General features: G+C 41.6%; 1 protein-coding gene across 1 annotated transcript in view; it reads left to right on the forward strand.

Annotated features, from left to right (window-relative positions):
* SLIT1 (slit guidance ligand 1) overlaps positions 1-27183 on the forward strand; it is a 424914-nt gene that overhangs the window by 274259 nt on the left and 123472 nt on the right. Inside the window, exon 8 of the mRNA XM_073552870.1 lies at positions 18956-19119. Coding sequence (XP_073408971.1) covers positions 18956-19119 — 164 coding nt within the window. The remainder of the gene's footprint in view (positions 1-18955; positions 19120-27183) is intronic.

Below are 27183 nucleotides of genomic sequence, written 5' to 3' on the forward strand. Positions count from 1 at the left end.
CTGCGGGGGAACAGCCTCATTCCAAAAGATGATATTAACCGTGGCGGTATCCGGCTTAGATATTGGAATGAAGCTGAACTTATTCCAGCCATCAGCGTCCCTGAACTTGGGGAAATTGGCCCAGAATCTGTCCAGATCAGACATAAGCTTAAAGCTGATATCATAGCCCTGTCTGTCTGGCAGATTTATGACCGCCAAGATATTAACCGGCGCAAACCCCATCTGGCGGCACAGAAGCTCCCTGACCAAAAGCCTCCTCTCCGGCAGATCCTCCTTGGCACCTCTGTGCCTGAACCGCACCACATTCCTCCTTTTGAAAGCCTGCCCGGTGTAATTGGCGCCGGAGGTAAAGGACGGAGCGCCGCGGCTCCAAACGTTACTGGGAGGGACCTGTGGGGCCACACTGGGCTGACTGACAGGGCGAGGGTCTGCAGCGGAGGGGCCTGTTGCACCTTGTGTGCTGGAAACCAAAGGGGGGAAATCACAGACATTTTGCACATTAATATCAACATCATCAATCTCAATAGCGTCATCAGGATGCGCAATGTCCACCACAGACTCTGTACCCCCTTCAGCCCCCAACCCCACATGAACAGTATCAATATCCTCAGAATTAGTGCTCTCCTGGGCTCCAACAGTAGATGCAGTCTCATGTCCACTGTCTTGCTGTTGTGCTGGGCATGCTGGGACTTGTGGTACTGCTGGGAACTGAGCCTCTTGCTCCTGCTTGGGGTCTGCCGCAGGTAGTTGCGGCTGCTGGTGTAGTATCTGATCCTCCTTAAAACAGAAGCTGGCGGGCTGCAGCACCGGCCGTACCTGCTGCCGGGTCCCCCCTGGGACAATGTCTGTGCGGGAACCAGCAGAGTCCTGCGCGCAGGACCTAAACCGCTCCTGGTTCCTATATGTCTCTGCCAGGGGCCCCATCCTCGCCAGCACACAGTCTATGTCCCGCACCACAGTTGCCAGCTCTACCCCCAGTGCATTCAGTCTCTGGTCATATACAGAGTGATCCCCAGGATTAGCAGCCTTCAACTTGTAAATGCAGTCTATTTCCATTTGCAGAAGATTCCTCTGCTGCTGCAACTCACCCATCCTCCTGACCAGTCCTGGTATCTCCTCTGCCAGCTGTAGCTCCGGGGCACGCGGCGGCTCCTTCTGGGGTCTTGCTTTAGGGGTTGACACGTTGGTTTTTAATGTCGCTGGTTTTGTGACTCCAGCCTCCGCAACACTTTTACCGCCGCCACCAGCCTGCAATCTCGTGCGTCCAGAGCTCGCCATGCTGGTCACCACATGTCCCAGCTGAAGGTTCTCCTGGAGTGTTTGCTTCTCCAGAGATGTCCGTCTCTGTCTGCCTGGAGTGAGCTGCACACCTGAGGCTGGTGATGGACTCTGCCTCACCTTCTGTGCAGCCACCTGCCCTCCAGCACTCAGGGTCTCAGCAGACGATGCCTTCTGGGATTTCCTTCCAGGCTCTGGGCACTGTTTGCCTTGACTGGCCGACTGTTTAACTGCAACATCCTTGCACACAGACAAAGCTTTCTCTTGTTTCTTTCCTGTACTGAGCTTCAATGCATGATCTTTGGGGACTTCCATTCTGAGGTTTATTTTCCCCAGAGGCAACTCTGGGATTTCCATTCACATGAGAAGGTTGGGAGTTTACTCCCAGTGTAGGCCTGGAAGCCAGGGACTTGCTTGGGGAGCTTCCCCGCCCAGGGTGGCCCCTCCCTGGGCTTGCTCCAGACATGAGGAGAACCACAGACACACAACCTCACAGCTAGGAGGCAGTATTATAGCAGTTATATTCTTGTACATAGGGGGCAGTATTATAGTAGTTATATTCTTGTACATAGGGGGCAGTATTATAGTAGTTATATTCTTGTACATAGGAGCAGTATTATAGTAGTCATATTCTTGTACATAGGGGCAGTATTATAGTAGTTATATTCTTGTACATGGGGGCAGTATTATAGTAGTTATATTCTTGTACATGAAGTCAATGCAAGAAAGCGGACGTCACCGCTGTTACCGTGCTAAGGTCCGTGGCTGGCAGCAGGCGGAGAGCTCACATCCAGGACTCCCGGGTGCTTGACCTCGTAGCAAGACGAATGTAGTTTCCAAGAGAAAAAGGTCGCACTCTGCGGGATAATGATGAATGTTTATTGACACTGAATTACATGTCACGTCAGAGATGTGAAGGAGAGTGTGTCAAATGGCTGACTACGGCCGTTTCACGCTACTCGAGCGCTTCCACGGGTCCTTATTCTTGTACATAGCAGCAGTATTATAGTAGATATATTCTTGTACATAGGGAGCAATATTATAGTAGATATATTCTTGTAAATAGCAGCAGTATTATAATAGTTATATTCTTGTACATAGGGGCAGTATTATAGTAGTTATATTCTTGTACATAGCAGCAGTATTATAGTAGTTGTGTTCTTGTACATAGGGGCAGTATTATAGTAGTTATATCCTTGTATCCTTGTACATAGGGGCAGTATTATAGTATTTATATTCTTGTACATAGGAGCAGTATTATAGTAGATATATTCTTGTACATAGGGGCAGTATTATAGTAGTTATATTCTTGTACATAGGGAGCAGTATTATAGTAGTTATATTCTTGTACATAGGGGCAGTATTATAGTAGATATATTCTTATACATAGCAGCAGTATTATAGTAGTTATTTTCTTGTACATAGGGGGCAGTATTATAGTAATTATATTCTTGTACATAGGAGCAGTATTATAGTAGTTATATTCTTGTACATAGGGGCAGTATTATAGTAGATATATCCTTGTACATAGGGGGCAGTATTATAGTAGTTATATTCTTGTACATAGGAGCAGTATTATAGTAGATATATTCTTGTACATAGCAGCAGTATTATAGTAGTTATATTCTTGTACATACGGGGCAGTATTATAGTAGTTATATTCTTGTACATAGGAGCAGTAATATAGTAGTTATATTCTTGTACATAGGGCGCAGTATTATAGTAGTTATATTCTTGTACATAGGTGCAGTATTATAGTAGTTATATTCTTGTACATAGGGGCAGTATTATAATACTTATATTCTTATACATAGGAGCAGTATTATAGTAGTTATATTCTTGTACATAGGGGGCAATGTTATAGTAGTTATGTTCTTGTACATAGGGAGCAGTATTATAGTAGTTATATTCTTGTACATAGGAGCAGTATTTTAGTAGTTATATTCTTGTACATAGGGGCAGTATTATAGTAGTTATATTCTTGTACATAGGGGGCAGTATTATAGTAGTTATATTCTTGTACATAGAGGCAGTATTATAGTAGTTATATTCTTGTACATAGGGGGCAGTGTTATAGTAGTTATGTTCTTGTACATAGGAGCAGTATTTTAGTAGTTATATTGTTGCACATAGGGGCAGTATTATAGTAGTTATATTCTTGCACATAGGGGGCAGTATTATAGTGGTTATATTCTTGTACATAGGAGCAGTACTATAGTAGTTATATTCTTGTACATAGGGCTCAGTATTATAGTAGTTATATTCTTGTACATAGGGGCAGTATTATAGTAGCTATATTCTTATACATAGGAGCAGTATTATAGTAGTTATATTCTTCTACATAGGGCGCAGTATTATAGTTATTATATTCTTGTACATAGGGGCAGTTCTTATGAATAAGTCACCGGAGGAGGAAAAAACAAAAATGCAAGCTAAGTCCAGAAAACCGGAGAGGTTGGTAGCTAGCGGTTTGCAGACCCCTGATCCTATTCACAACAACTAACAGTAGCCGTGGAGCGTTCCTACGGTAGTCCTAGATGCCTCGTCACAGCCGGAGAGCTAAATAAGCCTAAAGAAAGAAAGGGGGAATCTAAACTGCCCCAGAGCAGACCCCAAAGCAATAGACAGCCCCCAACATGTATTGACGGTCAAAACAGATGAAAACACAAACACAGACAGAAAGACAGGCAGAGCAAACGATGGGGCCCAACTAACTAGATAGGAAAGGACAGAAAAGATGCTGTCTGCAATCCGCAATAACTCTACCAAAAATGTCCCAACACGTCTGATAGGAAAAACGGCCCTGAAGTCACTAGACTTCAAAATCCCTATATCAGCACTCCGATATATTCTGAAGACAGAGCAAAAGAGAATTAACCGATCAGGGACAAAAATGGAAATTCAGCAAAGCCCCAGCCGGGGCTGGCTGAACACAAAACTAAGCAAATCAGACAAAATCTCATGGAACAATAACAGAGCAAAACTTAGCTTTAGAAGACAGGAACTGAACTGGAGGCCAGAGCTCAGAGCAGAGAAATCACCAGCAACCCTACAGGGCGTCGGCTGCCTTATATCCACTCAGAGATTCCGGATGTCCAATCGCAATCAACCTGTTCAGGTGACATGTTTCTCCCATCCAAATCAGTTTCACCACCTCCTTTCACCAGCAGAGGGAGTTCATTGGACATCAAAGGTGAACGAGAAAATGAGCTCACAACAGTACCTCCCCCTTGAGGAGGGGTCACCGAACCCTCATCCATGCCACCAGGCTGATCAGGATGGGCCCGATGAAAAGCACGAACCAATCTTTCGGCATGAATATCGGATGCAGAGACCCAAGAATTATCCTCCTGGCCATAACCCTTCCACTTAACCAAATACTGGAGTCTCCATCTAGCCAGACGAGAATCCAGTATCTTCTCAACCTCATATTCCACATTACCTTCAACCAATACAGGGCCAGGAGGTGCCACCACAGGAACTACTGGCTCAACAAACCTCTTCAACAGAGACTTATGAAAAACGTTATGGATCTTAAATGTAACAGGAAGAGCCAATTTAAAAGAGACCGGATTAAGAATCTCCAAAATCTTGTAAGGTCCAATAAATCTAGGTTTAAACTTTGGAGAAGCCACCTTCATAGAGATATTCTTTGATGACAACGAAACCATATAACCCACCTTAACCCGGGGACCAATGGTCCTATGCCGGTTGGAAAACCGCTGGGCCTTTTCCTGGGAGAGAGACAACTTATCCACCACTTGGTCCCAAATCTGGTGCATTCTCTCCACCACAGTGTCAACACCTGGGCAGGCAGAAGACTCCACCTGCCCTAAAGAGAATCGGGGATGAAACCCAAAGTTACAAAAAAAAGGTGACATCAAAGTGGCAGAACTAGCTCTATTATTTAAAGCAAATTCGGCCAAGGGCAAAAATGAGACCCAATCATCATGATCAACAGAGATAAAACATCTCAAATAAGACTCCAAAGTCTGGTTTGTTCTCTCCGTCTGCCCATTGGTCTAAGGGTGAAACGCAGAGGAGAAGGACAACTGAATTCCCAGCTTGGAACAAAAAGTCCTCCAAAATCTAGAGACAAACTGAACTCCTCTGTCAGATACAATGTTCTCAGGAATCCCATGCAAGCGAACCACCTGTTGCAAAAACAAGGGCACCAACTCTGAGGAAGATGGCAACTTAGGGAGTGGTACAAGATAGACCATCTTAGAGAATCTATCACAAATCACCCAGATAACAGTCATTCTCTGATAGACAGGCATATCAGAAATAAAATCCATTGAAATATGGGTCCATGGCCTCCTGGGGACCGGCAAAGGCATCAACAACCCACTAGAGCGAGAGCAAGGTTTAGACCGGGAGCAAGTCCCACAGGACTGCACAAAATTCCTGACATCACGAGATAAGGTGGGCCACCAAAAAGACCGACTCACCAAATCTCTAGTACCAAAAGTACCTGTATGACCAGCCAATGCGGAGCAATGAACTTCAGACATTACTCTCTTCCTCCACTGGTCAGGAACATACAATTTTCCAATGGGACAATGCTCAGGTTTGTCCTCCTGAAACTGTTCCAGAGCACGTCTCAAATCGGGCGAGATGGCAGAAAGAACTACCCCCTCACCTAAGATGGTAGCAGGCTTGGTCACAATAGGAGAATCAGCAAAGAAACTCCTAGAGAGGGCGTCTGCCTTAACATTCTTAGTGCCCGGAAGAAAAGAGACCACAAAATCAAAACGTGTGAAAAACAAGGCCCACCTAGCCTGTCTAGGATTCAAGCGTTTGGCCGACTCAAGGTAAATCAAATTCTTGTGGTCAGTGAGGACCACGACTTGATGTCCAGCTCCCTCCAACCAATGTCTCCACTTCTCAAATGCCCATTTCATGGCTAACAGTTCCCGATTCCCCACATCATAGTTGCGTTCGGATGGGGAGAACTTTCGGGAAAAGAAAGCACAGGGGTTCATTTTAGATGTTACCGGATCTTTTGGGGACAAAACAGCTCCTGCACCAATCTCAGAAGCGACCACCTCTACCTGAAACGGGAGTGAGACATCAGGTTGCTGCAAAACTGGAGCAGAAGTGAACCTCCGCTTCAGCTCCTGAAAGGAAGAAACAGCCTCTGGAGACCAATTCAGCACATCAGCACCCTTCTTAGTCAAATCAGTCAATGGTTTGGCAATACCAGAAAAATTAGCTATAAATTTACGATAAAAATTAGCAAAACCCAAAAACTTCTGGAGGGCCTTCAAAGAAGTGGGCTGAACCCAATCATAAATGGCCTGTACCTTGGCCGGGTCCATTTCAATAGTTGACGGAGACAAAATAAATCCCAAAAATGAAATCCTCTGTACACCAAAAAGGCATTTCGATCCCTTTACATACAGGGAATTCTCCCTCAAAATCCGGAACACAGTCCGAACATGTTCCACATGAGAGTCCCAATCCCTGGAAAAGATCAAAATATCATCCAGATAGATGATCATAAATTTATCCACAAAGTCCCGGAAAATATCATTCATGAAGCACTGGAAGACAGAAGGGGCATTAGTGAGCCCAAAAGGCATCACCAGGTACTCAAAATGTCCCTCCGGAGTATTAAACCCCGTCTTCCATTCATCCCCATGCTTAATGCGAATAAGATTATACGCCCCCCTGAGGTCAAGCTTGGTAAACCAGCAAGCACCTTTAACTCTGGAGAATAGATCAGAAATCAGGGGTAACGGATACTGATATTAAACAGTAATTTTGTTGAGGGAACGATAGTCAATACAAGGCCTTAATGAACCATCTTTCTTGGCCACGAAAAAAAACCCAGCACCCAAGGGTGAAGAGGATGGTCTAATATGACCCTTCTCCAACGACTCCTTAATATAAGATCGCATAGCCTCGTGCTCGGGTACAGATAAATTGAAAAGTCGACCCTTGGGAAATTTACACCCAGGGCTCAGCTCAATTGCACAGTCATAACTCCTATGAGGAGGCAAAGACGCAGACTTATTCTCATTATATACATCATAAAAATCAGCCAAATAGTCAGGAACATCATGCGACAGGGGAGAGGTGGAGAAAACAGGAGCGTCACTAAGAGCACACCGACAACCCCAACTCACCACAGACAAAGATTTCCAATCCAAAACTGGATTGTGGATTTGCAACCAGGGAAACCCTAGAACAATGGTATCATGCAAATTATGCAACACCAAAAATCTGCAATTTTCTTGATGGTCTGGGGCGACCCGCATTACCACCTGGGTCCAAAACTGAGGTTTATTCTTCGCCAAAGTAGTAGCATCAATACCCCTCAAAGGGATAGGCGTCCGCAGAGGTGTCATAGGAAACCCACAACGTTTAGCAAAATCCAAGTCCATCAGTTTTGGAGCCGCTCCTGAATACACAAAAGCCTTAGCGGAAAATGTGGGCAGGGAGCAGATCAGAATAATTGCCAGAAGAAACTTAGGTTGAACACCACCCACAGCAAATGTGTGTGCAAAACGTTTCTCTCGTCTAGGGCAGACAGAAATAATATGAGAGGCATCTCCACAGAAAAAACACAGCTTATTACGCCTTCTGAACTCCTGACGTTGCGCCCTAGACAAAACTGTATCACATTGCATAGGTTCAGACATTTGTTCAACAGGTGGCAACATTTCTTGTGTAATTTTACGTTCACGTAAACGCCGATCAACCTGAATGGCTAATGACATAGAATCGACAAGACCAGAGGGAACAGGAAATCCCACCATAGTATCTTTTACGGTTTCTTACAAATCCTTCCGAAAGAGAGCTGCCAAGGCACCATCATTCCAGGTAGTTAGGACCGCCCACTTTCGGAATTTTTGACCGTACGACTCTGCAGAATCCTGACCCTGGCTCGATGTCAACAGGGCTTTCTCAGCTTGATCAATAGCATTAGGTTCATCATACAACAACCCCAAGGCTTGAAAAAATGTGTCCACATTAGTTAGAATAGGATCATCAGGTGTCAAAGAAACGCCCAATCCTGGGGATCGCCGCGCAGCAAAGAGATGACAATTTTAACCTGCTGCGCAGAGCTCCCCGATGAGTTAGGCTTCAAGGCAAGAAATAATTTACAATTATTCTTAAAATTCAAAAATTTAGACCGATCCCAAAAAAACACATCAGGAGTAGGGATCTTTGGTTCAGCAGCATGTGAATGAGCAAGATAGGCGGAAATTCCCCGCACTTCAGCAGTGAGCTGCTCCACATGATCAGACAATTGCTTAATCTCCATTAAGAAAAAAATTCCTCCTACGGCCCCAGAGAAAAAGAGGAAAAAATATACATTAAAAAAAAAAAATTCTGACACTTTTTTTTTTTTTTTTACAATTCCTTCCTGCTATTGAGTACCCTAGAATCTGCGGTATGGCTGGTGATTCTGTTATGAATTAGTCACCGGAGGAGGAAAAAACAAAAATGCAAGCTAAGTCCAGAAAACCGGAGAGGTTGGTAGCTAGCGGATTGCAGACCCCTGATCCTATTCACAACAACTAACAGTAGCCGTGGAGCGTTCCTACAGTGGTCCTAGACGCCTCGTCACAGCCGGAGAGCTAAATAAGCCTAAAGAAAGAAAGGGGAAATCTAAACTGCCCCAGAGCAGACCCCAAAGCAATAGACAGCCCCCAACATGTATTGACGTGAAAACAGATGAAAACACAAAAACAGACAGAAAGACAGGCAGAGCAAACGATGGGGCCCAACTAACTAGATAGGAAAGGACAGAATAGATGCTGGCTGCAATCCGCAAAAACCCTACCAAAAATGTCCCAACACGTCTGATAGGAAAAACGGCCCTGAAGTCACTAGACTTCAAAATCCCTATATCAGCACTCCGATATATTCTGAAGACAGAGCAAAAGAGAATTAACCGATCAGGGACAAAAATGGAAATTCAGCAAAGCCCCAGCCGGGGCTGGCTGAACACAAAACTAAGCAAATCAGACAAAATCTCATGGAACAATAACAGAGCAAAACTTAGCTTTAGAAGACAGGAACTGAACTGGAGGCCAGAGCTCAGAGCAGAGAAATCACCAGCAACCCTACAGGGCGTCGGCTGCCTTATATCCACTCAGAGATTCTGGATGTCCAATCGCAATCCACCTGTTCAGGTGACAGGTTTCTCCCATCCAAATCAGTTTCACCACCTCCTTTCACCAGCAGAGGGAGTTCATCGGACATCAAAGGTGAACGAGAAAATGAGCTCACAACAGGCAGTATTATAGTAGTTATATTCTTGTACATAGGGCGCAGTATTATAGTAGTTATATTCTTGTACATAGGGGCAATATTATAGTAGTTATATTCTTGTACATAGGGAGCAGTATTATAGTAGTTATGTTCTTGTACATAGGGGGCAGTATTATAGTAGTTATGTTCTTGTACATAGGGGCAGTATTATAGTAGTTATATTCTTGTACATAGGAGCAGTATTATAGTAGTTATATTCTTGTACATAGGGGGCAGTACTATAGTAGTTATATTCTTGTACATAGGGGGCAGTGTTATAGTAGTTATGTTCTTGTACATAGGGGGCAGTATTATAGTAATTATATTCTTGTACATAGGAGCAGTATTTTAGTAGTTATATTCTTGTACGTAGGGGCAGTATTATAGTAGTTATATTCTTGTACATAGGGGGCAGTATTATAGTAGTTATATTCTTGTACATAGGAGCAGTACTATAGTAGTTATATTCTTGTACATAGGGCGCAGTATTATTGTGGTTATATTCTTGTACATAGGGGCAGTATTATAGTAGTTATATTCTTATACATAGGAGCAGTATTACTGTATAGTAGTTATATTCTTGTACATAGGGGCAGTATTATAGTAGTTATATTCTTGTATATAGGAGCAGTATTATAGTAGTTATATTCTTGTACATAGGGGCAGTAGTATAGTAGTTATATTCTTGTACATAGGAGCAGTATTATAGTAGTTATATTCTTGTACATAGGGCGCAGTATTATAGTAGTTATATTCTTGTACATAGGGCGCAGTATTATAGTAGTTATTTTCTTGTACATAGGGGCAGTATTATAGTACTTAACTGAACTGGAATTGTTTTGTAAACAGGAATGGTCACAAATACCTTCATCCAGGATCCATGAACTCATTAATAGCTACAGGAAGCGACTAGAGGCTGTTATTTTTGCAAAAGGAGGATCTACGAAACATTAATGTCACTTTTATGTTGAGGTGCCCATACTTTTGCACCGGTCAAATTTTGTTTAAATGCAGATTGCACATTTTCTGTTAGTACAATAAACCTCAATTGAATCCAGAAATATATGTTATTAGATATATGAAACTGAAATAGCTGTTGCAAAAACCAAAATTGCTATAAAGAAAAAAGGTTAACATTAATAGGGGTGCCCAAACTTTAACATATGACTGTATATTCTTGTACATAGGGGCAGTATTATAGTAGTTATATTCTTGCACATAGGAGCAGTACTATAGTAGTTATATTCTTGTACATAGGGCGCAGTATTATAGTAGTTATATTCTTGTACATAGGGGCAGTATTATAGTAGTTATATTCTTGTACATAGGAGCAGTATTATAGTAGTTATATTCTCGTATATAGGAGCAGTATTATAATAGTTATATTCTTGTACATAGGAGCAGTATTATAGTAGTTATATTCTTGTACATAGGAGCAGTATTATAGTAGTTATATTCTTATACATAGCAGTATTATAGTAGTTATATTCTTGTATATAGGAGCAGTATTTTAATAGTTATATTCTTGTACATAGGAGCAGTATTATAGTAGTTATATTCTTGTATATAGGAGCAGTATTATAATAGTTATATTCTTGTACATAGGAGCAGTATTATAGTAGTTATATTCTTGTACATAGGAGCAGTATTATATTAATTATATTCTTATACATAGCAGTATTATAGTACCGGTAGTTATATTCTTGTACATAGGAGCAGTATTATAATAGTTATATTCTTGTACATAGGAGCAGTATTATAGTAGTTATATACTTGTACATAGGGGCAGTATTATAGTAGTTATATTCTTGTACATAGGAGCAGTATTATAGTAGTTATATTCTTATACATAGCAGTATTATAGTACCCGTAGTTATATTCTTGTACATAGGAGCAGTATTATATTAGTTATAGTCTTGTACATAGGGGCAGTATTATAGTAGTTATATTCTTGTACATAGGGGTAGTATTATAGTAGTTATATTCTTATACATAGCAGTATTATAGTACCCGTAGTTATATTCTTGTACATGGGGGCAGTATTATAGTAGTTATATTCTTGTACATAGGGCGCAGTATTATAGTAGTTATATTTTTGTACATAGGAGCAGTATTATAGTAGTTATATGCTTGTACATAGGACCAGTATTATAGTAGTTATATTCTTGTACATGGGGCAGTATTATAGTAGTTATATCCTTGTACATAGGGGCAGTATTATAGTAGTTATATTCTTGTACACAGGGGCAGTATTATAGTAGTTATATTCTTGTACATAGGAGCAGTATTATAGTTGTTATATTCTTGTACATGGGGGAAGTATTATAGTAGTTATATTCTTGTACATAGGGGCAGTATTATAGTAGTTATATTCTTGTACATAGGAGCAGTATTATAGTAGTTATATTATTGTACATAGGGAGCAGTATTATAGTAGTTATATTGTTGTACATGGGGGACAGTATTATAGTAGTTATATTCTTGTACACAGGGGGTAGTATTATAGTAGTTATATTCTTGTACATAGGAGCAGTATTATAGTAGTTTTATTCTTGTACATAGGAGCAGTATTATAGTAGTTATATTCTTGTACATAGAGGCAGTATTATAGTAGTTATATTCTTGTACATAGGAGCAGTATTATAGTAGTCATATTGTTGTACATAGGGGGCAATATTATAGTAGTTATATTCTTTACATAGGGGGCAGTATTATAGTAGTTTTATTCTTGTACATAGGAGCAGTATTATAGTAGTTTTATTCTTGTACCTAGGAGCAGTATTATAGTAGTTTTATTCTTGTACCTAGGAGCAGTATTATAGTAGTTTTATTCTTGTACCTAGGAGCAGTATTAGGCTGTGTGCACACGCTGCGGATTTTGCTGCGGTTCCGCAGCGGTTTTGGCCGCTGCGGACCTGCAGCAGTTTTTGCTGCGGTGTACAGTACAATGATTCCCTATGGGAATCAAAAACCGCAGTGCAGACGGTGCGGAATTTTCCGCGCGGATTATCTGCGGTTTTCAATCCGCAGAATGAATTGACATGTCAATTCTTTCTGCGGATTCTCCTGCGGTTTGCCATCTCCTCCATTGAGGAGATGAAAAACCGCAGGGCAAAACCGCAGAGCAATCCGCAGGTAAAACCGCAGGTCTTTTGACCTGCGGTTTCACCTGCGGATTGTACAAAATCCGCGCGGATGAATCCGCACCTTTTCCGCAGCGTGTGCACACAGCCTTATAGTGGTTATATTTTTGTACATAGGGGCTGTATTATAGTAGTTATATTCTTGTACCTAGGAGCAGTATTATAGTGGTTATATTCTTGTACATAGGGGCTGTATTATAGTAGTTATATTCTTGTACATAGGAGCAGTATTATAGTAGTTCTATTTTTGTACATAGGGGGCAGTATTATTCGAAATTATGGGAAGTACTTTCCGAAACCAAGCATAAATATAAAATGATTTGTGTTCTGTGGAAGTCATATTTTTCTCATTCCTAAGAGTATTACACAGAACATAGGGCAGACTATTAATTTTGTATTTGTTGTTGCATTTTCTGCTTCTCCTGTGTTATGTGGTTTAGGGGTATGTTCCTCTTTATGCAATTTTAATAAGTAACTGAGAGAACAAACTGTAAACAGGACAAGGGCTAATTTAAAACATGCAAAGGAAAAATTCAGTATAATGTACTATGTCATGCATGTATTTTTGTTTCTTCTTTTTTTTATGTAGCGAACATAGATCACTTTCTGCCCCATTCACCAGACAATTACTATTGGGAAAGCCAAACTTTAGCACCATTTATTAAAGGGGTTGGCCTCAAAACGGCAAAAAATAAACGTCATGGCATTTGAAACAGGAAAGATATATATACACACACACACACACACACATATATATATATATATATATATATATATATATATATATATATATATATATATATATATATATATATATATCTTTGTACCGTCTTAGCCAATAGATAGAAAATAGTAGATAGTCAAAGCCTGATGAAGAGACCTAAGTAGTCTCGAAAGCTTGCAATGTATTACCATCTTTTCAGTTAGCCATTAAAAGGTATCAACCACTGAGGACTCTCAGTTCTGAATATTGTATTCTACTGCCTAACAAAAACTACAATATATTATGTAACATTATCAAAGAGAATTTGTCATCAGAAAATGACTTATTGTTTAATGCAGGTTTTATTGTACGATAATTTTTTTTTAGTTTTCCTATTTATTTATTTTTTTTATTTAGCTGTTATATTTATGTAAATGAAAACAATATGAGTATTTTTTTCACAAGACAATAGGCCTAATAATTGTCTCCAGCTTCATATTAGGCACATGTACATTAGTAGCAATAGATTCAGACTGTTTGTACTAAAGTTTCATCTGAGTATACTCTAATCTGGGCAAGCATCATTATACAGGAGGAGGAGGTGAGCTGTGACATCACCTATTGTGAATGGTGGATCCTGTGTTATCTACTGTATATAGAGGGGTTATCCGTCATTGTACTGGAGGAGGAGGTGAGCTGTGACATCACCTGCTGTGTATGTTGGATCTTGTGTTATCTACTGTATATAGATGGGTAACATATAGTCACCATTACCGTATTTTGTGGTTTATAAGACACACCGGATTATAAGACGCACCCCAAATTTTGAGGAGAAAGATAGGAAAAAAAACTTTTTTAATAAAATGGTAGTGCTTCTTACAATCCATGCATCTTATTGCTTACAGGGGGTGGTGGCTGCAGTGAAGCGGAGTCCCAGGGTCGCTGCTGGCGGAGGCAGGAGTGGGGCGATTCTGCGGACCCCAGACTGGGAGAAAGGCGTGTTCAAATGTGCGACGCTGTGGGTGTTCGGGTGGTGCAGGGGCTCCACCAACATTTTGTGAAAGCCCTGAGTCCCCGTACTTCCATGGTTTACTTTGCGGTGGACTCCGGTAAAATGGCCGCCTGGGGCAGCACATACGCAGATGGAGATCTTAGCGCTGATATGTCATCTCCCAAGATCTTGGTACCGAGATTTCCATCTGTGCATGTGCTGCCCCGGCAGGCATTTTCCTGGAGTCTACCACAAAGTAAACCATGGAAGTACTGGGGCTCCCGGCTTTCAAAAAATGTCGGCGGACACTGCAGCGTCGCACATACGTATACCCCATCATCCCAACACTCCGCGGCCAGTAAGGTATATTCGAATTATAAGTCGCACCCCTATTTTCCCCAAAAAATTTTTGGGGAAAAAGTGCGTCTTATAATCCGAAACATACGGTACTTCTTTTCCACTGGAATAAGGGGCTCGAATCTTCATGATCAATGGTCTTACCTTTATCGCATATCCTGTGGGCTGGTAATAAATATTGTTTATAGATGAACCCATTCACGTAACACAGCAGCTTCCTGAGGACTTTTGTCAATCACTGTCGTTGTTAGATAGTAAAATCTTTAACAATCAGTCTGTCTCACATAAATCTGCCAATTAGCCCATAACTAGCCAAAAATCTAACAGTTTGAATTTTTTCAGTAGTCACATGGTCATGTTACATCATGTGTTGCGATATGACCCCATTGACAATCATTAAATGCAAGTTGCATTATTATTATTTATTTTTGACAAACTGTCAGACTGCTACAGAGGGAGAGAGGACCTTGTCCTCAGGAGCTTACAATCTATAGGACATGATAATCTTCATGTTGTGCAACACTTACAGTGGAGAAAGAAAGTATTTAGTCAGCCACCAATTGTGCAAGTTCTCCCACTTAAAAAGATGAGAGAGGCCTGTAATTGGCATCATAGGTAGACCTCAACTATGAGAGTCAAAATGAGAAAACAAATTCTGAAAATCACCTTGTCTGATTTGGCAAGATTTATTTTGCAAATTATGGTGGAAAATAAGTATTAGGTCACCTAAATACATGTAAGATGTCTGGCTCTCACAGACCTGTAACTTCTTCTTTAAGAGGCTCCTCTGTCCTCCACTCATTACCTATAGTAATGGCACCTGTTTGACCTTGTTATCAGTATAAAAGACACCGGTCCACAACCTCAAACAGTCACACTCCAAACTCCACTATGGTGAAGACCAAAGAGCTGTCGAAGGACACCAGAAACAAAATTGTAGCCCTGCACCAGGCTGGGAAGACTGAATCTGCAATAGCCAACCAGCTTGGAGTGAAGAAATCAACTGTGGGAGCAACAATAAGAAAATGGAAGACATACATGACCACTGATAATCTCCTTTGATCTGGAGCTCCACACAAGATCTCACCCCGTGAGGTCAAAATTGTCACAAGAACGGTGAACAAAAATCCCAGAACCACGCGGGGGGACCTAGTGAATGACCTGCATAGAGCTGGGACCACCGTAACAAAGGCTACCAACAGTAACACACTACGCCGCCAGGGACTCAGATCCTGCAGTGCCAGACGTGTCCCCCTGCTTAAACCAGTGCATGTCTGAGCCCATATGAAGTTTGCTATAAATCACTTGGATTATCCAGAAGAGTATTGGGAGAATGTAATATGGTCTGATGAATCCAAAGTAGAACTGTTTGGTAGAAACAAGACTCGTTGTGTTTGGAGGATACAGAATGCTGAGTTGCATCCAAAGAACACCATACCTACTGTGAAGCATGGGGTGGCAGCATCATGCTTTGGCACTGTTTCTCTGCAAAGGGACCAGGACGACTGAAAGAATGAATGGGGCCATGTATCATGAGATTTTGAGTGCAAATCTTCCATCAGCAAGGGTATTGAAGATGAAACGTGTATGCGTCTTTCAGCATGATAATGATCCAAAGCACACCGCCAGGGCAACGAAGGAGTGGCTTTGTAAGAAGCATATGAAGGTCCTGGAGTGGCCTAGCCAGTCTCCAGATCTCAACCCATAGAAAACCTTTGGAGGGATTTGAAAGTCCGTGTTGCCCATCGACAGGCTCAAAACATCACTGCTCTAGAGGAGATCTGCATGGAGGAATGCGCCAAAATACCACCAACAGTGTGTGCCAACCTTATGAAGACTTACAGAAAAAATTTGACCTCTGTCATTGCCAACAACGGATATATAATAAAATATTGAGATGAACTTTTGTTAATGATCAAATTCTTATTTTCCACCATAATTTGCTAAATAAATTTTGCCAAATCAGACAAGGTGATTTTCTGGAATTGTTTTCTCATTTTGACTCTCATAGTTGTGGTCTACCTATGATGTCAGTTACAGGCCTCTCTCATCTTTGTAAGTGGGAGAACTTGCACAATTGGTGGCTGACTAAATACTTTTTTCCCCACTGTATCATGCTATAGACTTAATCAGATCAAACGTGTTGTCCGGCGTTAGATTTCTTTTTGCCTAGATACAGCTCCTCTCCAGTCCTCAGGTTGTGCCTAACATTGCAGGTCAGTCACATTCTCTTAAATGGGGATGCAATACCAGACACAGCCTGATGACAGAAGTGGTGCCGTCTCTGTAGATTATTTATTTTTTAAATAAAGTAGATTTTTTTTTTTTTTTTTGTAAGTCTTGAAAACCTTTATTTAATAGAATGAAATATTAGTATTCTGTGAGCAATGAGAAAATACTTAATCTGTCATCCTCCATGATAGGCGATATACACATTAGCTGAATACGTCCAGGATCAGTGTTGATTATTAATTTCCTTTTAATTAAGAATTGCCTGGTATTATGTTACCAGAATGGAGGCTCGCCCATATTAACAGGGACGTTTCGCTGCTGTCGCTTGTCGCTTTGCTGGCGGTTAATGGAATGTCACGCATGACTAACAAGAGGCCGTAAAAGCTTTATCCCGTAATAACTCCGTTACTCATGCAATGTGTAATATATCCTAATCCTATTTCAGCCGATTACTTTGTGTGTTGAGATGGAATTATTATTCGCGTTGGGAATAAATGAGTCTATTCCATATTTACATGACAATGCCGTATCTGGTGGGATAGGCTGCAAAGGGGGGACGGTAATAAGTCTGGAAACGACGAGCGATGAGATGAACGCAATGAGAAGCTTTCGAGGAGGCATCTTAAAAGGCATTTAATAATTCTTCAAGCTTTAGATAATATTCCGTTTATTCTGGGTTTAATAAAACATGAGCTTTTACAAAGATTTTACTCCAAAAGGTGAAAACACAACTGGCAGATGGAACAGGGAGGACTTTTATGGCAGGATTCTGCTTTTGGAAAACTCTGCAACCTAGCAGGAGCAAACATGGACCCCGAGAAGAAGACAGAAGTGGTTTATTTCCTATGTATTCTAGGACTAAGATTTTCTCTTTAAATTTCATTGGAGTCTCCATAGAGAAGGCACAAATGGTTTATTACCGTCTCTGCCTTCTCCATCGCACTAAACAAGCACTCTGTATGCAGTAATAAGAAATAGTGATGGAGCTTCCTCCTTCATATACAGTGGTCGTGTAATCCCCGTGTATAGGGAGGGAACAAGGGCTGCTCGGTCGTAAAAGAGATCATAGCATTTCCCCTGTAACTGGAGTTAATATAACAGACCCAGTTACAGGAGAAATAAGATCAAAATAAAAATATATCAATATATAAATGCTACTCCCCCCCGAAAGTCAAATATAACAGGTAAAAGAAAATAAAGATATATGAAAAAAAGCACCACTGTGAATCCAAATTGCTGTTACTAGCCCCGTCACCATAATAAAAACAAATGGGTCCGATATATAAAAATATTTCTTACCATATGGGGAACAAATTTTTAAATGTACTTTAGTAATTTTTTGTGGTCATAAAGAAAAAAATGAGAAAGTCAGACTCACATTGCCTTTCTTTTTCCACCAATATCGCCCAATATTTGCAAAAAAAAAGAGAGCGAATGTGACCGTGACATAAAAGTGAAGCCCCATGTATCACAAAAAAAGTGTAAAAATTATTTCAACATCCAAAACACAATATATATATTTTCTTTTACAACTATTTAAACCATATGTACGAAAAAACTTGAAAATGTTCCCGTTCAGGAATGGGGTAAATGGCACGGTCGTATGTATGAAATAGTGATCTTATGTGTCTGTGTGTCTATTAATTCTCATAGGCAGAAGAGAAAGGAAAGATTGGGCATGTCAGATTTTGATATGTCCTGTCCTTTGTCCTTGTGGGATATAAGCAATACATATAGAAATACATGCAGCCGCACATTCCGGTCCCGAGTGCCGGTGGCAGTGCCGGGTATTGAGACGCGAGACTCGGGCGAGTTTCCCGCAAGTGTGACCCCGGCCCTACAATGTAGCATTTCACTGTAGCAGTGCAGTCTACTGGATGTGACTGTTTGTGTCTATAATGTACAGAATGAAGCTGTGACGCTGTGCTATGACGTACGAGGTTTTTTTTTACGTGATCTTCTGATCGTCTTCTTTCTTTCTTCCAGCCGGCTCCATTCTAACAACTTGTTTTGCGACTGTCACTTGGCCTGGCTTTCTCAGTGGCTTCGCCAAAGACCGACCATTGGGCTCTTCACACAGTGCACAGGGCCACTCCAGCTCCGCGGGCTTAACGTGGCGGAAGTCCAGAAACACGAGTTTAGCTGCTCAGGTCAGACTTCTGTTTATTTCTTACTTTTCCACAGCTCTGGAGTTTTATGATGACTTTATATCTCCTGTAATATTGTAATAATAGTGTTAGTAAGGAGAATTATAGAGTCATCGCAGACAGGGAAATTGTGCAAAAATATGTTATAACTCATTTCTTTACTGGGTTATCAGTATCCTATGTAATGTATGTACACAGAGACTGCACCAGCAGAATAGTGAGTGCAGCTCTGAAGTATAATACAGGCTGTAACTCAGGATCAGTAATGTAATGTATGTACACAGAGACTGCACCAGCAGAATAGTGAGTGCAGCTCTGAAGTATAATACAGGCTGTAACTCAGGATCAGTAATGTAATGTATGTACACAGTGACTGCACAGCAGAATAGTGAGTGCAGCTCTGGAGTATAATACAAGGATGTAACTCAGGATGAGTAATGTAATGTATGTACACAGTGACTGCACCAGCAGAATAGTGAGTGCAGCTCTGGAGTATAATACAGGATGTAACTCAGGATCAGTAATGTAATGTATGTACACAGTGACTGTACCAGCAGAATAGTGAGTGCAGCTCTGGAGTATAATACAGGATGTAACTCAGGATCAGTAATGTAATGTATGTACACAGTGACTCCACCAGCAGAATAGTGAGTGCAGCTCTGGGGTATAATACAGGATGTAACTCAGGATCAGTAATGTAATGTATGTACACAGTGACTACACCAGCAGAATAGTGAGTACAGCTCTGGAGTATAATACAGGATGTAACTCAGGATCAGTAATGTAATGTATGTACACAGTGACTGTACCAGCAGAATAGTGAGTGCAGCTCTGGAGTATAATACAGGATGTAACTCAGGATGAGTAATGTAATGTATGTACACAGTGACTGCACCAGCAGAATAGTGAGTGCAGCTCTGGGGTATAATACAGGATGTAACTCAGGATCAGTAATGTAATGTATGTACACAGTGACTGCACAGCAGAATAGTGAGTGCAGCTCTGGGGTATAATACAGGATGTAACTCAGGATCAGTAATGTAATGTATGTACACAGTGACTACACCAGCAGAATAGTGAGTACAGCTCTGGAGTATAATACAGGATGTAACTCAGGATCAGTAATGTAATGTATGTACACAGTGACTGCACCAGCAGAATAGTGAGTGCAGCTCTGGAGTATAATACAGGAGGTAACTCAGGATCAGTAATGTAATGTATGTACACAGTGACTGCACCAGCAGAATAGTGAGTGCAGCTCTGGAGTATAATACAGGATGTAACTCAGTATCAGTACAGGATCAGTAATATAATGTATGTACACAGTGACTGCACCAGCAGAATAGTGAGTGCAGCTCTAGAGTATAATACAGGAGGTAACTCAGGATGAGTAATGTAATGTATGTATACAGTGATTGCACAGCAGAATAATGAGTGCAGCTCTGGAGTATAATACAGGATGTAACTTGGGATCAATAATGTATGTACACAGTGACTGCACTAGCAGAATAGTGAGTGCAGCTCTGGAGTATAATACAGGAGGTAACTCAGGATCAGTAATGTAATGTATGTACACAGTGACTGCACCAGCAGCAGGGCCGGCCCGAGAGATTACGGCGCCCTAGGTGAAACTATTTTGTTGCGCCCCTACTATTCTTGGCAGTAGATGAAAACTTGGGATATAAATTTAGGAGCAAAATAAACCACAACAACAATGATTAATTAACTCTCTCCTAACTCTTTAATCTTCTGAGAAGTTGTATAAGACAAATATATACAAAGTAATCAATAACACAAAACAAAAACGACCATAGGTAATTAAAATTTTTGTTTCCTTGCCTTTTTTTTTTTTTTTTAAAAGGATGACACTTAGGCTGTGTGCACACGCTGCGGATTTTGCTGCGGTTCCGCAGCGGTTTTGGCCGCTGCGGACCCGCAGCAGTTTCTGCTGCGGTGTACAGTACAATGATTCCCTATGGGAATCAAAAACCGCAGTGCAGACGGTGCGGAATTTTCCGCGCGGATTATCTGCGGTTTTCAATCCGCAGAAAGAATTGACATGTCAATTCTTTCTGCGGATTCTCCTGCGGTTTGCCATCTCCTCCATTGAGGAGATGAAAAACCGCAGGGCAAAACCGCAGAACAATCCGCAGGTAAAACCGCAGGTCTTTTGACCTGCGGTTTCACCTGCGGATTGTACAAAATCCGCGCGGATGAATCCGCACCTTTTCCGCAGCGTGTGCACACAGCCTAAGTCACCGAGATTAATTTGTTTAGCAACTTCAGATTCGAAATTGTTGCCAACCCAACCAACCTCTCTTGCGTCATATTTGCCCTTAAATATGTACACTTTTCTTTCCATCCCTAAAACTTTTTGCCTTTTGAAAAGATTTTTTATAATTTTTTCTATTTTTTCTCTGGCGCCCCCTTTGGGTTGGCGCCCTAGGTGGCCGCCTAGTTCGCCTATACGTTCGGGCCGGCCCTGACCAGCAAAATAGTGAGTGCAGCTCTGGGGTATAATACAGGATGTAACTCAGAATCAGTATAGGATAAGTAATGTAATGTATGTACACAGTGACTGTACCAGCAGAATAGTGAGTGCAGCTCTGGAGTATAGTACAGGATGTAACTCAGGATCAGTAATGTAATGTATGTACACAGTGACTGCACAGCAGAATAGTGAGTGCAGCTCTGGAGTATAATACAGGATGTAACTCAGGATCAGTATAGGATCAGTAATGTAATGTATGTACACAGTGACTGCACCAGCAGAATAGTGAGTGCAGCTCTGGAGTATAATACAGGAGGTAACTCAGGATCAGTAATGTAATGTATGTACACAGTGACTGCACCAGCAGAATAGTGAGTACAGCTCTGGAGTATAATACAGGATGTAACTCAGGATCAGTAATGTAATGTATGTACACAGTGACTGCACCAGCAGAATAGTGAGTGCAGCTCTGCAGTATAATACAGGATGCAACTCCGGATCAGTAATGTATGTACACAGTGACTGCACCAGCAGGATAGTGAGTGCAGCTCTGGGGTATAATAAAGGATGTAACTCAGGATCAGTACAGGCTCAGTAATGTAATGTATGTACACAGTGACTGCATTAGCAGAATAGTGAGTGCAGCTCTGGAGTATAATACAGAATGTAACTCAGGGTCAGTAATGTAATGTATGTACACAGTGACTGCACCAGCAGAATCGTGAGTGCAGCTCTGGAGTATAATACAGAATGTAACTCAGGGTCAGTAATGTAATGTATGTACACAGTGACTGCACCAGCAGAATCGTGAGTGCAGCTCTGGACTATAATTCAGGATGTAACTCAGGATCAGTATAGGATCATTAATGTAATGTATGTACACAGTGACTGCATTAGCAGAATAGTGAGTGCAGCTCTGGAGTATAATACAGAATGTAACTCAGGGTCAGTAATGTAATGTATGTACACAGTGACTGCACCAGCAGAATAGTGAGTGCAGCTCTGGAGTATAATACAGGAGGTAACTCAGGATCAGTAATGTAATGTATGTACACAGTTACTGCACCAGCAGAATAGTGAGTGCAGCTCTGGAGTATAATACAGGATGTAACTCAGGATCAGTACAGGATCAGTAATGTAATGTATGTACACAGTGACTGCACCAGCAGAATAGTGACTGCAGCTCTGGAGTATAATACAGAATGTAACTCAGGGTCAGTAATGTAATGTATGTACACAGTGACTGCACCAGCAGAATAGTGAGTGCAGCTCTGGAGTGTAATACAGAATGTAACGCAGGATCAATAATGTAATGTATGTACACAGTGACTGCACTAGCAGAATAGTGAGTGCAGCTTGGAGTATAATACAGGATGTAACTCAGGATCAGTAATGTAATGTATGTACACAGTGACTGTACCAGCAGAATAGTGAGTGCAGCTCTGGAGTATAATACAGGATGTAACGCAGGATCAATAATGTAATGTATGTACACAGTGACTGTACCAGCAGAATAGTGAGTGCAGCTCTGGATTATAATACAGGATGTAACTTAGGATCAGTACAGGATCAGTAATGTAATGTATGTACACCGTGACTGCACCAGCAGAATAGCGAGTGCAGCTCTGGAGTATAATACAGGATGTAACGATGTAACTCAGGATCAGTATAGGATCAGTAATGTATGTACACAGTGACTGCACCAGCAGAATAGTGAGTGCAGCTCTGGAGTATAATACAGGATGTAACTCAGGATCAGTAATGTATGTACACAGTGACTGTACCAGCAGAATAGTGAGTGCAGCTCTGGATTATAAGACGGGATGTAACTTAGGATCAGTACAGGATCAGTAATGTAATGTATGTACACAGTGACTGCACCAGCAGAATAGTGAGTGCAGCTCTGGAGTATAATACAGGATGTAACTCAGGATCAGTATAGGATCAGTAATGTAATGTATGTACACAGTGACTGCACCAGCAGAATAGTGAGTGCAGCTCTGGAGTATAATACAGGATGCAACTCAGGATCAGTAATGTATGTACACAGTGACTGCACCAGCAGAATAGTGAGTGCAGCTCTGGATTATAATACAGGATGTAACTCAGGATTAGTACAGGATCAGTAATGTATGTACACAGTGACTGCACCAGCAGAATAGTGAGTGCAGCTATGGCGTATAATACATGATGTAACTCAGGATCATTAATGTAATGTATGTACACAGTGACTGCACCGGCAGAATAGTGAGTGCAGCTCTGGGATATGATACAAGATGTAACTCAGGATCAGTAATGTAATGTATGTACACAGTGACTGCACCAGCAGAATAGTGAGTGCAGCTCTGGGGTATAATACAGGATGTAACTCAGGATCATTAATTTAATGTATGTACACAGTGACTGCACCAGCAGAATAGTGAGTGCAGCTCTGGAGTATAATACAGGATGTAACTCAGGATCATTAATGTAATATATGAACACAGGGACTGCATCAGCAGAATAGTGAGTGCAGCTCTGGAGTATAATACAGGATGTAACTCAGGATCAGTAATGTATGTACACAGTGACTGCACCAGCAGAATAGTGAGTGCAGCTCTGGAGTATAATACAGGATGTAACTCAGGATCATTAATGTAATGTATGAACACAGGGACTGCATCAGCAGAATAGTGAGTGCAGCTCTGGAGTATAATAAAGGATGTAACTCAGGATCAGTAATGTAATGTATGTACACAGTGACTGCACCAGCAGAATAGTGAGTGCAGCTCTGGAGTATAATACAGGATGTAACTCAGGATCATTAATGTAATGTATGAACACAGGGACTGCATCAGCAGAATAGTGAGTGTAGCTCTGGAGTATAATAAAGGATGTAACTCAGGATCAGTAATGTAATGTATTTGCAATGTAAAATGTGGGTTGACGAGTCCGAGATGATTAGTACATAGTCTAATCCTTTTGCATAAATGAGAAGTTGATGCTGCTCTGTATAATTGGAGTTTGTTTTCTCACTTTGTCATTGTTTTGCCTCCATGTCTTGAGAAGTCACACTCGATCTGGGCTGTGTGATAAGAATAGCAGCATGTTGTCTCGCTGGTGTGAGGTCAGCCTGGATCCCCACATTACAGGAGGTGACTGTGGTGTTTAGTATGTGTGTAAATGAGTAACAGCTGCTGCAGAAGAAGCCGCAGCTGAGAACTCCCATTAAGCTGAATGAATTGGAGACATAATATGATGAAATATTAAAAGTCCGCTTCTCCTGCGAGCCGCGCAGATGGGAAACATGGAGACTTGCATTCAAGCATATCAAGGATGTTCACTTATATCAGGGTCACACTAATGAATATGGAGACATTGAGAAGAAAGCCAGCACCTCTGCGCCACCCACAAATCTGGCCCTTTGTAGGCACAACATGACCTTTTTTGCATAAATCATACGAGCCAAATGGCTCTCAACAAATCGCAACCTGCCTTGTTTGCATGATGAGAGGGATCATTTTTGGGGAATTTGCAGGAAAACAAACCAGAAGTGTATTTTTCAGATCTGGGATTTCTCACTTCCATGTGTCATTGATAGTTCTGCTTCTTTTTGAGGCCCTCGGGCATCAGGGTCTCCGTGTGCGGCAGTACCACATCGCGTATTCTTACTAGCTGTCAATCATTGAGCCCATTGCTGGTTCTCCTTCATATTACGTCTTCGTGCACAGACTGTATTTGGGGGCCTGCTATGGGCTCAAACTTTACCCCAACATACCACACTACGTAGGTATTGCTTTCAGGAGGAATACAGTTCCTCGTAGAAGCATGATTTGTTGTCTCTAAGAGTCATGGCCATTCTAGGTGCCAATTTTTATAATGTGCGCCCTGATCCAACCAGATCACCCGAGTCTCCCTTTCACTTCAAATGATTAAAAATGCTATTTATTGATATAGTTTTTCTTTTAGTTATAAATGCTTTTATTTACCTGTCCCAGAGCTAGATAGTAATATGTTGAAGAGGTCGTCCCAAGTTGACCCTTAATTGTCCCTTTGGATTGGAGGAGTTATTACTTGTTGTGTAAGGGACTAAAGGGTATAATGTCACCGCACTATTCCGCAACGTCCATCAGTCCCATAGACAATGACTAGTGAGGTGGGGGCGCATGCACAACCTCCACTCCATTCTATGGTGGTGTATCATTGCTCTGGACCAGTGATGATCCCAGTGATTGGACCCCCAGCGATCAGCACTGTCCTATAAAAAAGTGATAATTGGTGACTTGGGACATCACCTTTAGTAGACACTCTGCTTCCACGTTTACCACTCCCAAAAGTTAAGTAAAGTTACATAGGTTGAAAAAAGACCTCGGTCCATCAAGTTCAACCTTTCTACACCAATTGTACATTTTGTCACTAAATTATCTATAACAATGATATCAAGAAAGTCATCCGACCCTTTTTTAAAAGCTGTTATTGTGTCGGCCATTACTACCTCCTGTGGTCGGGCATTCCATAGTCTGACTGCTCTAACTGTAAAGAACCCTTTCCTTTATAGCTCCTGGAATCGCCTTTCTTCCACCCGTAATGAGTGCCCCCTGGTCCTTAGTATGGTCTTTGGAAGTAATAAGTCATGTTCCAGTCCTTTGTACTGGCCACACATATATTTATACATGTAAATGAGATCTCCTCTGAGGTGTCTTTTTTCTAAACTAAACAAGCCCATCTCATCATATGAGCAGTCTCCGTCCCTTGTAATAATCTAGTTGCCATCTTTGAACTGACTCTAATTTCTGAATGTCCTTTTTAAAATGTGGAGCCCAAATCTGGATCCCATATTCTAGATGTGGCCTCACCAGTGATTTATACAGTGTTAACGATGCGGTGGATACGATTGCAGGATTTCATCTCTCTTTTTACACAGAAAATGTTGTTTGCTTTTTCGGCTGCTGCCTGACATTGAGCGCTGCTGCTCAGCTTACTTGTAACCAGAATCCCCCGTTCTTCTCCTGTTCTGTAGTCCCGAGTATATTACCATCTAATGTATATGCAGCAATAGGATTACTCCTTCCTCAGTGCATTACTCTACATTTATCTACATTAAACCTCATTTGCCAAATGTTTGCCCATTCAGTCATTTTATTCTGATCATTTTGCAATATTGTAATGTCAATGTCAGATTTTAGTATCCTACATAGTTTCGTGTCATCAGCAAAGAATAAGAATAAGACTAACACTTTACTCTCAATCCTATCCACAAGGTCATCCCTGCAGTCCCCACTGCTCCCAGTACAGATCCCTGCAGTCCCCCACTGCTCCCAGTACAGATCCCTGCGGTCCCCACTGCTCCCAGTACAGATCCCTGCGGTCCCCACTGCTCCCAGTACAGATCTCTGCAGTCCCCACTGCTCCCAGTACAGATGCCTGCGGTCCCCACTGCTCCCAGTACAGATCCCTGCGGTCCCCACTGCGGTCCCCACTGCTCCCAGTACAGATCTCTGCGGTCCCCACTGCTCCCAGTACAGATGCCTGCGGTCCCCACTGCTCCCAGTACAGATCCCTGCGGTCCCCACTGCTCCCAGTACAGATCCCTGCGG

Source organism: Dendrobates tinctorius, unplaced genomic scaffold (assembly GCF_039654945.1).
Source record: "Dendrobates tinctorius isolate UK_male_01 unplaced genomic scaffold, ASM3965494v1 ptg000196l, whole genome shotgun sequence".
NCBI lineage: Eukaryota > Metazoa > Chordata > Amphibia > Anura > Dendrobatidae > Dendrobates > Dendrobates tinctorius.